The sequence below is a fragment of the Somniosus microcephalus genome, chromosome 1, assembly GCF_052327205.1.
Source record: "Somniosus microcephalus isolate GS21.2 chromosome 1, FLI_Smic_1.0, whole genome shotgun sequence".
NCBI lineage: Eukaryota > Metazoa > Chordata > Chondrichthyes > Squaliformes > Somniosidae > Somniosus > Somniosus microcephalus.
This window is the reverse complement of record NC_140987.1, coordinates 60016931-60030690: the sequence shown is the minus strand read 5'-3', so window position 1 is coordinate 60030690 and position 13760 is coordinate 60016931. Positions and strand designations below refer to the sequence as shown.

At 36.2% G+C, this 13760-nt stretch overlaps 1 protein-coding gene across 1 annotated transcript in view; it reads left to right on the top strand.

The window, feature by feature from the left end:
- Positions 1-12545, top strand: part of jmy (junction mediating and regulatory protein, p53 cofactor) — a 178276-nt gene extending 165731 nt beyond the window's left edge. The window contains exons 9-10 of the mRNA XM_085982233.1: positions 1056-1563; positions 2236-12545. Coding sequence (XP_085838359.1) covers positions 1056-1563; positions 2236-2546 — 819 coding nt within the window. The 3' untranslated portion in view covers positions 2547-12545. The remainder of the gene's footprint in view (positions 1-1055; positions 1564-2235) is intronic.
- Positions 12546-13760: the final 1215 nt, after the last annotated feature.

Here is a 13760-nt window from a genome sequence, read left to right as displayed (position 1 = left end):
GCCCCAGCAAATGGAAAGCAATCATTTGTACACAAGATTTGGGTAGATGCCAGTGTTGTACCTGTAATGGAACAATTTGGCTAAGGGGACTGCTAGTTCTACAGCTGAGATGTTTTATTAGGCCCATAGCCTTTGCTGTGTCCAGTGCATTCAGCTTCTCATCTCTATTTGGCAATAGGTTTGAACAACTGGGTGGTCATAAAACATCAGATAGTGTTGCATCCAGCAGGAAGCAGACCATAAAGAAAATGATATAAGAGATAACATGTTTTTACTTAGCTAGAAAGACAAACCTCTTGCTACCTTCAAGACCTGGTGGTGTGAACAGGCTTGGAGAAGCCATGTTTGTGATTTCTTGTCAAATTTACGCATGTGAGTAATTAGATGTAGGGCTGACGTGTGCTGCTCTGTATGGGTGTTTAAGATTAATGTTTTTTCAATAATAAATGAAGTGAATTATCAGACATATTACTGTCTCTAGCTTTTCAAATCTGTTTAGAAGGTAAAGGACTTCTCCAACAGAAGGCCCCTGTACTCTGCCCCAATAATGTGCTTTAACTCCACCTTTCAAAGATCATCCATATTGCAGCAGTTTGAGCTTTGTCAGTTTCTCACTCCATTCATCCTTGGGGCCTATCTGAGATTGTCAGTTAGTTCAAAATTATGAAATTGTAGAACAAGATTGAGCTATTAGCAATGCAAAAAAAATGAAAATTAACATTTAGCTTTTCACTGGTGTATTTTAACTTTTGATATTTTTCAGGGATCACAAGTAAGTTTCATCAGGACTGCTTATAGATTGAAATAAAACTTGTATTAACTGCATTCTCATTTCTTGTGACAGTAGCAATGTGTGTTTCTGAACAAAACCTAGGAATGGAAAAAGCACTAGCTAGGTCTGGTTGTAGGATTTGCAAATTTTTGTAATATCGAGTCTGAACCAGCTAGCTATACCAAAGTATGCTGGAGCAGGAAATGCATTTATGTTCTTTTGTGTATCATAATACTCTATATTACAGATATTTCATATCTCTCTTCATTCATCTTTCTTTCAGAGGTACCCAGGGCAAGTTGTACTTAAATCCACAAGACTACGTTTCACAAATGTCAGAAGAAAAGACCAAACACAGTCTCTTCCAGGAACGGTACAAGTACAAGAAACAGCTGTAAAGAAGGGAACAAAATCCACTGGAGCAACAGAATTGAGAAGCACAGCTGAAGAACAGGAATGTGTTTCTTTCCAGACAGGAGATGATGCCACACCTGAACTGTTGCAACCCATTCCACTTTCAAGCCCTTGCAGCAAAGAATTCAGTAATATCGATATGGTACCTCCACCGCCCCCACCTCCTCTACCCCCTCCTCCTCCACCAATGGCAGTTTGTGAGGAATCACCCGATGCTCAGCAGCAAGCAGAGAAATCTGCTCAGTCAGGTGCCTGCAAAGAAATATCGCAATCTCTCAGTTCACCCACACCTCAGTTATTTGACAGCAAGCAGCTATTAAATGCCAGAAAAAAATTAAAGAAAACTGCATCAAGTGATGAGCTGAAAAAACAAAGAGGTAAATATTTGCTTTTACTGTTTAAAATGTTGATGGCCTTCTTTTGTTTGTACTTTGTAACTGTTCTTGCATTTTATTTAGAATGAGTAAATGCTTTCTCAGACCATGGTACAATACTTGGGTTGTTGCAGATCATATGCCACTTGCACATACGTGCATTGAAAAGTACCAGTTTCTGACAGGACTGGGATCATTCCTGTCAGGTGGCTGGGACAGAAGGCTTATTGGGTGCTTGAATTGGGTAGCACATGGACCAAGATGGAGGTTAGGAGGGTAATGGTTTGCTAGGGACATCCCTTTCATTGAGGTGGGGGTGGGGAAGTGGGGGTTCCTAGCTCCCCAAGGTTGGTGCAATTTGAGGGAGTTTGTGGTCAGGGTTGGCTGGAGTGAGCTGGTCAGGGTTGGCTGGAGTGAGCTAACAGGAAAGGTGCCCAGACCGCTAGGTGTTTCCCCAGCTCCAACCGCAGCTTGTCTATCACCAGGTCTGATCAGCAAAGTCCCAAAAGTGCATGTTTGATCACCGGGTATTGGTTGTGTCACGGCAGGGGATGCATTTTCTTTGAGTTTGTATTTTTAAACAATGCAAAATCAGGCTGTATGTTAGACGACATTCATATAACTTTTTAAGTGATTCTGTTTCTGTACTAATGTTTGAACTTTACCCCATTACAGTGAGCTCACCGATGGATGAAGTTCTAGCTTCTCTGAAGCGGGGTAGCTTCCACTTGCGAAAAGTTGACCTGCGTTCTCTGCCTTCGTTTCCAGATGAAGATGACAGCAATAATATACTTGCACAAATTAGGAAAGGAGTAAAGTTGAAGAAGGTTCAGAAAGAGGCCCTGAGGGAGTCCTCCATAGATTTGCACAATGCTGATCCTCTAACACGCAGCATCCATGAAGCTTTAAGGAGAATTAAAGAGGCGTCACCAGAATCCGAGGATGATGAGGATGAAGGCTTGCCGTACACTGACTGGGACAACTAACTGTTATAGGCCAAGGCTATACAGCTTACATGTTGTAAACATAACCTTGCCCTTCCCTCCATTGTGCTATTAACTGTTAATGGTCCTGTAGAGGAGTGGGTGGTCCCTGAGTGATAGAGAGGTGTTCCCCTTGAAGCTGTGCCTGAAATGAAGTAATTTAATATCTAAACTAATGGGTGTGTATACTATATAATGTGTAAAATTTCCACAAGCCCTCTCCACAAGCTGATGAAAGGTTTTGTGGTACTGAGAAATTGTCTAGTCAAAAGTTGCTTTTGTGTGATCATGGTTGAGTTGTATTCTCAGTAAGTTTATTCAGATTCCACTTAAACATGATCTAAATGCATCTTTTGTCATTAATAACTGATAGTTAATTGAGTATGATAAAAGAAAATACCAGTATCATTAAAAACAGTTCCAGTTTTCCTTCTGTACGTTAGTGGTGGGTAGAGTTTGACCTGAGAAACTTGCTTTAACTGTAATTTGATGTTCAATGGCTCCTTCTACCAAAGTAGTTTTGTTTTCATCAAAGTCCAAAAGAAAATTTCTATATATCCAACAAAAGTGTGGAAGAATAAAAGAGTACAGATGCCTTAATAAATGGACACGGAAGTATACATGCAGGTCAGTTTTAGCTGTTCATTCTACAAATTATTGAAGTCTTTCATCTTGTGTACTGTAAAAGTAGACTTTTTTTGCATTAATATTTTGCTTTGTACCCCCAGTCGACCTTTACAAAAGTATATCTACAAGTAGCCTACCGTTTGATGCAGTTAATTACTGTAATTGGTACTGTAAAATTTTAGTCGTTAATAAAATGGACCAGTAGGAATAGCAAGTAAAATAATTTACTGCAAAATAATGGTTTTACAGTACTTAAGATTATATAGAATTATATAGCACGTTGATTTTAAAACCTATTTATATAGAAAAGTCAAGTAAATTGATTCAATTAAGTTGTAGGTTGACCAACTTACATTTGTTCAAATTATCAATATGTGCATAAACAGATTGCCTTATGTGTGTCTGAAAGATTTTTTAAGTTCCGGATAAAAGTTTATCCACTGTAATATGTCAATTTGACTGTGACAAAATTCAGATATTTCCCGAGCCTTTTAAAACCTAAGCTTGGTGTCACTTAGCCACTAACTACATCTTGATTTATCTTGTCTTCTCTCTGACTTTTCTAAAATTGGCCGTGTCTTGTACTACAGGTCTCGGCCCTTCACCTAGGCTTCTAGATATATACAGAAAAAAATAGTGGCTCTGAAACATTCAGTCACATGGCTAGTGTCAAATTGCACTATCTACGTGGATATTTTAAATGCAGAATTCTGGTTCCTACTGTGTGCTTAACTTTATTACAGAGGAGAAATGCACTTAAATAGAATCTAGTATGGCACTGCACCTGTGTACAGATGAGTGCTGACCCACAATATCAGTTTTCTTGGCATAGGTTTAATGATCTAAATGTCTATTCAGAGGGCTACTTTCTTGATATTCCTCTTGTGGCTCTAACCCATTTACTTGAGGGCTGAAGCTATGGGCGGATCCTACGTGAATGGCTTTGTTACCTTTAGATTTGGAACTAGAGGGAGCAAGAATATGGCACTGCCAGAAAGAGGAGAACATTCAAATAGTTAGGGTATAAAGCTTCCAGTGTGATCTATGAACGTCAGAGTTGTGTTAAATAGAATAATCTTTGGGGAAGCAAAGCTTTGTCACAGCCCTAATTCAAATGGTACAGAATTTAATCGTTTCAGAAAACTTAGGTAAGTGAGGAAAATTTCATTTAGATTCAATAGGAATTGGTCGAAAATCTAGGTTTTAAGTAACACTGAACTGACAGATTTGTATTTATTTTATTTATTACAAGTGTATATCATAGACTGTAGAACTACTTTGCTGTTAAGGAAGGAAAACTGGGATCAGTGTTGGGCAGATGGAATTATTTTCAGTCAAATTTAGCTGTCTTTTTCCTTGGATCAAGATTATCTGGGAGTTTGAGAGTTTTACATACCTATTGTGGATAATGAACCCCGATGTGATCAGCAGTGAAGAACAGGAATTTCTGACTCTCCTGCAAATAAACTGCTTCACAGCCAGTTTAATATATAATCGTTATATTTTTTAACAAAAGGCATGATTGCAGGATTATCTATTGGTTATACCCATAGAAAAACAATGTGGAAAATAATGTGTTTATAACTAATCATTATCCATTAAAGTAGCATCAACAACCAATTGGGGAGGAAGAAAGCAAGCAGAACCTTGTCAGGACATTGCTGAACAGAGTTGCTATGAATTCTGAATCCGAACATCATAGCTGTTGTGCCACATTGTACCTTTTAGTGCACTGATCAAACACATCCTAAACTGAAAATGAAGAAAATGTACAACTTCTTCTGAAACAGCATCTGGATATGGAAGTATCAATTGCTTTGGCTATTGATTTTATCTGCTCTGTTGTAGCTTCTTACATATTTATAATTTAATAATATGCTTTTTAAATTAGGCAGTAGTGCTAAGAGTGCATTTTGGGATAGTTTTATATTTTTGATCTTTGTGCATGCGTGTGTGAATCATTTGATTATTTAGCTGCATAAAACTGACTTACAAAAGAGCAATTATTTATTTTCACAGGCATTCTGTATGTATTAGAAAAAGAACACTACATAGATTTGCTTGTTAATCAGGTTTTATTTTCTTATTCATGACAAAGCCAGTTTAAAATTTTAGTTTTTAATAAGTATTTTTAAATACTAGACATTTTTAAACCGTCCTTGGCACTATGGTAATTTTTAGTAATGTATCATATATATATATATATATAAAAATCTAACCTTCTGGAGGACTTGGTGAGTTTTATGTTTTTTTAAGCCCCTATTTAGATAAACCCAGGGCAATCTTTTAAAAAAGAATAAACTGACTCAGTTCTGAGGTTGATGATGAGTACTGTGCATAGGATTGTTTCCCAAAGGATGAGTTTGTTTCATTCATATTAATAAAAATCAGTTTGAGACTACCTAAGTGAGCACAAGTTGACAGATTCATCACAAACATAGTAACATTATAAAAAGAAAGCCACAAGTTGCTTTGTTCGTTCTGTCAACATGAAGCACTATGCGATTTTTTTTTTTGCATGCTTTGTATTACTATACTAGATTTAGTAAAAGAGTTTGTGCAATTATCTAGGGTTAAAAGAAACAAAAACCCTTCAGTGTTTGAAATGTCATCTAAACTTGGGACTAAAAATACAATATCAGCTTGCAATGTGCATGTGTTGCTTTAGACAGTCCAGGAAGGGGAAGAAAATCAGCAAATTAAATTCTTTGATTAAGCCTTGATTATGCATTAGATAATTTGGAGTGATGTATCTGACCTCCTAAATTCCGACTTAACAGTAATGACTGCATAATGTGGCTGCAGGCAGCACATAATGTTGACCTTGCAATTGTTAGGCTGCTGTTACAGGTGCTTATGTAATATTTTATAAGCATTTTGAAGTTGTGTAGTGGTGTGGTTCATTTGCATGATAGTTTCCAGTACAGTATTCATTGGTTGCTTTAATTTAAATTAAGGAGTCTTTTAGAGCTTTTTGCCTATGGGCTGCCTAGTACATCAACTATTTTTTGTGACATTGACATTTTTAATAGTTATAATTTCTTTAGCTGGTTAGTAATCACTTGCTCTTCTGTGATTACTGGTATAAAACTTGAGTTTGGTTCCTGTTAATCCAAAGTGTTGCATATTAACTACATGCAAGAATTGGATTGCAATAGTAAACTGGTGTGTATGTGTGAGAAACTAATTGCAAAGAGAGAAAATGCTTAAATAAATGTTCTCCCTGTTCAATTAATATTTTGTTCATGCTAGTGCTTATTTTTTCAAATAGTAATTATGAACAGTTTGAGCTGTAGTTTTTTTTATAAATGCTACAATTAGGTTAAACCTTTGTGCCTGTTTCACGTCCATTCCCTACTTTGAAATGCCACACATAGATACATTTCAAACACGAATAAAACATGAATTTAGATGTAGGTAGTTATTTAGGAAGTAAAATTCCAAACATTTAACTGATGCATCTAATTCCTATAAAAAATCAGTATAGTGGAAGAATTAACCAAAGGGAGCTAGGAGCATAGGAATTGCTGAATGAAAAAAGACCAAGGTCTGTCTAGTTCACCTTCTACCATCCTGGTAGTTGCATGATACAACGATATCTCTATCAGTTAGTCTGCAACAGACCCAGACATGATGCAAGAAAAACACCAGGTGTGGAGAGCTTTGGAAACCACAGGTCCAAAGTCACACTTTGCTCCCAACCGTGCTACACTTACCATACGTTATGTCTCAAATTACTCAGATACTGTATCCCTAAATGTTACTCTCTGAAGTAAATCTATCTAATTTGCATTTGAATAAATCAATTCTGCTTCCACCATCTTCCTAAACAGCCTGTTCCATACATTGGCCACTCACTGAAATATTGTTTCCACAGATTATTTTTGAATTGACCTCCTTTAAGCGCAAGCCCCATTCTGGACAAGATTGAATAGGCGCATCTCCCGACAGATTTTTGGAGCTCTACCTTCACTCTTCCTTTTTTTTGAAGCCATAATGTCTTATTACCAGATCAGGATGTAGAAAACCTACCTTTTAATCTGTTAACTGAAAGCAGCATTACTTTTGTTTTATTCATACACGGGTTGTGGGCGTCACCAGCAAGGCCAGCATTTATTGCCCATCCCTAATTTCCCTCCAGAAGGTGGTGGTGAGCTGCCTTGAATAAGGGCAGTTAAGAGTCAACCACAGAAAATGCTGAAAACACTCGGCAGGTCAGGCAGTATCGTGGAGAGAAAAACAGAGTTAACGTTTCAGGTCGATGACCCTTCGTCAGAGTGTTTCCAGCATTTTCTGTTGTTATTTCAGATTTCCAGCATCCACAGTATTTTGCTATTGTAAAAGTCGACTACATTGCTGTAACATATAGGTCAGATTTCCTTCTGGACATTAGTGAACCAGATGGGTTTTAATAACAATCACTACTGATATTAGCTTTTTATTCCAGATTTATTTAATTGAATTTAAATTCCCCAGCTGCTGTGGTGGGATTTGAACTCGTGGATCATTAGTCCAGGATTACTAGTCCAGTAACATAACCACTATGCTACCGTACCCCTATATTACTGGTGGAAGCAGTTTTCACTGATAGCAGCCTTCCTTTGACAAAAAAATTACAATATTTTAATAGAAGCTCTGCCACCTCTGAAAATATCGTAATTAGTAGCAAATGAGGGGAGAAATGGTAGGTGGCTTTGAAAGGAGTTTGTTCCAGTGTGCACGTGTGTGATTTGATCAATTATATGAATTGGTTACAATTCAGTGTTTACAAAGTTTTAAAAATAATTCAAGTACAACTTCAACCAACGATAATTTATTACTCTAATGACAACTAGCATGAATAAAATAAATTAACTGGATTATGGTTCCGAATGTGGCCCCATCTCTTTTGTGCTGGGCTAGTTAAGAATTCAACTTTTCTATGTAGGAAAATATTTCCATTGCAGGGAAATTGACAGGAAACATCAGTTATACAATTTGATTTTTATTTTCTCACAACGGTCCTTGGGTTCCTGTTTATAAAAAAAAAAAAAAAAAAAATTAAAACCAATTTTTTAACAAAGAATTGTGAACTTGTAGTAAATGTGAAATAAAAAATGAGTTTAATGTTTATAGTAATGGCTACAAGGGCTTTATTACGAGTACCCTAGGTTTAATCCATCAATTGCTGACCTGGTAACCGTGAGTGGCAAGGTCTCAAATAAATCATAGATTGTGCCATAAGTGGTATAGATTTCCTATTCCTCATAAATATTCTGTTTACATCATATGTTTATTCGTATATTCCCATCATGGTTTGGTTTCAGTGCACAGCTGGATGAGTGTGACTGGTACCGAGGTATATTTTGTCAGATGCTGGTTTAGTTTGTTTTGGGCTGTGCTTTAAAATGAATTTTGAAAGGAGAAGTGCTTCCTGTAATTATAGTATGTGTTTTCCATGAAATGTCCTAATGGCAATGCAAAGAGCTACGAGGTTCCTTCATAGCAACAAAGGATTCAGTTATGAAGAAAATCTGCTGAAACATGGGCTTTTTGGCCTTGAAAAAATGGATCTAAGAGGCGACCTCATAAGCTAACGGTATACATATTTGGGTCAGTAGAAAAAGGGGCACAGGTTCAAGCTGGCAAAAGCCAAATTTAGGATTGATGTCAGGAAATTGTTTAAACAAAGAGTGATCAACATATGGAATGTTCTAGTGTAGTGAAAACAAAAATTTTGGAATCACTTAAATTGTTGGATTCAGTGATGGTGGGAACTGTACGTTCTTTATGGATTAATGAACTAGGATGGGGTAATAACTTATCTTAATCTAATAAAACGTGACATCATGTATGGTATAAAATACTAGTGAACCTAATTAAATATTAACAAGAGGATAGATATCATGTCCCTTTGAGTTAGAGTTACCTGCTTTTGAATTTTCACTTTCCTTTTTTGCAAAAAGATGAACTGTTATTTCAGTTGCACATTTATCTCAGTTGAATGTAGCAATCATTTGGGTCTTGAAGTATTTGTGTTGTGAATAAATGGTTGATTTTAATCTAGTTATTGGCTAATATTTCATGTAATCCAGGAAAGACTGATCAGACTGGGGCTCTTTTCTCTGGACCTGATAGAGGTCTTTAAAATTATGAAGAGGTTTGATAGGGTAGACGTAGAGAAGATGTTTCCATCTGTGTGGTAGTCCAAAACTAGGGGGCATAAATACAAGAGAGTCACCAATAAATCCATTGTCAATCACTAGTATGTTGGCACAAAATACATTTTTTTATCACCAGGTCACCTTGCTTACTCAGCAAATATTGTGAATTATTGCATCTCACAGTATTGGAAGCCTGCAAAACTGATTGGAGGTAATATGGTATGAATTAACAAGCTCACACCTGTATTTTTCTGCACTGCATCTGCAGAGCTAGGAGGGAATCTGTTCTCCAAGAAAGAATATTCTGCAATTATCACACTGTCTCCTAAGGCAGCCCATTAGACAGAAGTTTAGGAGATCTTCTACTTTGATGCTGTTTGGAATTTAATTATGAAATATCACCTAGATGTTTTGCTCCAGGTTTTTTTTTTAAAGTTTACCTGTTTGGACTTTGGAATTGTAAATCTGAATTGAAAGAGCTGGGGCAACACATATTTCATTGGGGGCAGGGGGAGAGGAAATGGAAACTCAACCACATGCTTGAAATCATACCAAGTTCACAGACCTGCTTCGCACTTGCTGTTCAATCTGACACTGCTTTTGATGACATTTTGACATCTTTGCATTCTGTATTTATTATCACCTTTTTACCAGAAAGTAGACAACAGGACTTGACTTTAGAACTATGCGCATGGTATTCTTTAAGCTTGTGACAGAAACTGTCAATTTTTTCTAATAACTAGAGTTTAAAGGCACTGATTAGTATCACTGCTATTTAAAAAGTGTGTACTGATAGTATGTTGAAGTTATAGTTGGGAAAATAAAAAACCATGGAGTACATTAACGGGGTATCAGATAAGACTACATTGTTGCAAACTGAAGTAATCCAGCTGTGTGTGGCATTCAGTTGTAGAACTAAACCACCACAAAAATGTATAAAGAAGGGATCATAGGTTTTCTTTTTCCTCTAAAAATCAAAAACTGTAAGTTATTTCTTCTGTGCAGACTGGCATTTAGTTTAAGTATTCATGTAATTTAAGTGAAATGACCTTTATGCGATTAGTGGAAAGTTGAGACCAGTGTGAGATGTGCTTGTGATTGGCATGCTCTTATTAATCCATCAATAACTGGAGATCGCCTCTGAAACCCTGAATGATCCCTAGCTTCTGACTGACTGGCTGGAATAGCTTGTCTCCTAATTGGCCTGACAAATTATAGGAGTTGGGAATGTTATGGAGACTTAATTTGGCTAAATTAAGTTTATTTTCTTTTCATTGTTTTAAAAACAAATCATGGCCCATTCAAATAGCAAAACGAGTTTAAGATTATATATTAATGTGAGTTCAATAGAAATATTTTGCATCAAGATATGATGAGTATATAACAGTTATTTTTGAAGCATTGAGGGTAGTTGTGCATTTGCTTGAGACTGATCTCGGGAGACTTGAGACAGATGGTAGTTTGAGACTATATACTTCCTGCTATGCACCTTAACACTTGGATCTTGTATACTCTGCATAGTTTGGAAGAAAGACTGGTTGATGCACATTTATATAGTGGGCACTGAATATGCTTTATGCTAAGAACACTGCAGTAGGTGTAGTTAAGGTAGATGCTGGTTGTTGTTTTCATATCTTAACACTCTTGCAGGTAGATGTTGGTTTGATGTTAAACAAGAAGAATGATTTGATTTGTTAGAATAAAATGCAAAGACAAATCCTTGTTATTTTTCCCCCTTTCACATTCCATATTTTAAAATTCAATCCCATAGAAGCAATATGTATGTAAATGATGATTTGATATTTTTCCATAGATTTATTTGCTTAATTTAAACCAGTTTTAAGAGCTGATGAGACTTCTAGGACCAGTAAAGTAATTCAAGCTTAATTCTTTAAAATTATATTTATAGTTAGAAATCGTGAGGAGTCTCTTGTAAAGAGCTAGCGTGTAAGGGATAATTCAGTGACCCTGTAGTGCCAGAGGGGAGCTACGCTTGCAGGGAGTGCAAGTTGTAGAATCTGAGCACAATCGTGTAGCTCTATCTCTGACCCACACTCCCTATGAGCACACCAATTTGCTGAGTGTATGAACATGGCATTAGCCTTAGAGAAGGAAAATTCTGTTGGCACTTTTTATATTCATCATTGGCTTAAAACAATCAAGAGCTCTCTTGATCCATATCATGCTCTGTAAAGTTTGTCGGGTCACAAAGTAACACAAAATGTATAGTGCTTTGACTGGCAATTAAAATAATTTGTAAACAATTAACCTGGGTAACATCTAAAACACTGTAATGCAGTAATTCTGCTAATGTGCCATTTTTACGTTCATTTTACAACACTGTCCTTTTGACATAATTGAAAAGTCCATTGAAAAAAATATTCCTTATTTGAATTCTACATTTTTGCTTTTACTTTTAAAGGTGGCTGGAGTAGATAGCTTGGTGTGCTTTCTTTATTCCTTTCTAGTGCTGTTCTGTTTATGATACATTCACAATAAAGCAGATTCTGTATTTTCGTGGTGTTACTTCACCACAGAATTAGACCACCTATCAGCTTTATGATTTAATATATTTTTATTTTGCACCTACTATATATATATATCTCTCCAAGAAATGAAATAACAGTACTCTTGTATAATATAGTTCTACACCATGCATATAATACTCAAACAACAGCATTTCCAAATCCAGCCAATCAGAAGCTGCCTAATGCTGTAGTTTTCAGAAGCTAATGGGGTGAAGAAAAAACTGATGAGTGACTGGCCTTGTGCAATATTTGAACTCACTCGAAGAAGAAACACACTAGCACAATATTTTAACTTTATGGCATTTAACATCATATTTAAAAAGCAAATTGTATTCTGAACGGTTATAATTAAAACATCCACAGTGCACAAAACAGTTGCTTTTAATAATGCAAAAAAATAAAGTATTTATTGAGCAACAAATAAGTATGAAATGAATTTTTAAACTTAAGGAAGCATTTATATAGCAATATTATGAAATGTACAATACTTGCTCTGACTGGTTGTCTTTTTCTTTCTGTTTTATTTAGCTTATCTTGACTTCTGTCATTTAAACTTGGTAATATGTTCTATTTTAATTTTTACTGACATGTTTAAGGCCGAAAGCCTCATAAGTACTGCAATCACCTCTTAACATTGTATTCACAGTTTTGGTGCTGAAAGAAATTACTTTTGTTTCATTCAATAAAGTATGGTATTTAATTTATTTTCTGTTTTTGTTGTATACCTGTATAACTGATTGCGTTTGCTTGTTGGAGGTGATTTCTATGGTTTGAATGTGTTGCAAAGGCCTGCTCCAGAACATTATGGTCATGAGTTCAGTCCTCGGCAAGTGAAGCACTGAAATCCTCTTAATAGGCTAAACTGAAGTCCAAAATGCAGGCAATTTAGGTTATATACAAACATATGAAAAAGACTGAGAAAGACAGTTCATCAAACCTGCCTTGGCTATCAATGCTCCCCACCTACTTACACCCACTTAATTTCCTGAGAGAGGCAAAAAAAATATTTTTTATAAAAACCCTCGGCCAAAAAAGGGAAAAAAGAATTCTGGGAAGCTCCTCTCCAACCCCAAAGACGATCAAAAATAAATTTCAGGAGATAAATGGCCATGCGGTACATTAACCAACATCCCATCTAACTTTAGTACGCAGTGATACTAGCCTCCTCCAGAAATGTACCCAGCTCCCTTTTGAACATTTGAATCAAATCCACATGCACTGTATAAACTGGCAACTTATGATCGTCTGCAAAAAGAAAAAGCTTCTGGTATCTGATCTAGTCTATACTTCTGTAACTTGTATGCATGTCCCCTAGGTCTTCCTAACCAAATAATTCTAATTCAAATAATCTATCCACATGGACACAGCCTTCGTCATTTTAAATACTTCAATCAAATCTCCCCAAAGTCTATGCTTTTCTAGAGTTAAATAGACCCAGCTCTTTGAACCTATTGTGATAACTAAGGGTTTTTAAAAGTCAGTATTAATCTAGTGGCCCTCCTCTGAACTTTTTCTAGAGCCTCTATATCTTCCACCAAATTTGTAGCATCCTTTTCAGGATGTTCATATGACCAATTGGAGAAGGAATTGAAGAAGAGGAGTGATATCAAATCATTTTAGGCTTGCCGGATAATATGGGTGATGCATTTTGTTGTCTACACTATATAAATCTGTAAGCAACTTTGAGTAATTCATGCAACCTCATTTACAGTAGGCCTTACTGCTAAGTAACATCTGCAATCTTAACCATAACAGCTCATTTATTGGGATGTCACCACAGATGTGACACTGACCAGTTTATCCAATTATTGACTACAAAGCCTAAAGGCAAAAGTACCTTAGAATCATAGACTACCTTTGGCATAGTGGAACTGTACTATCAAGGTTCTGAGCTCAAAAGATTCAAGTTCATCTCTTCG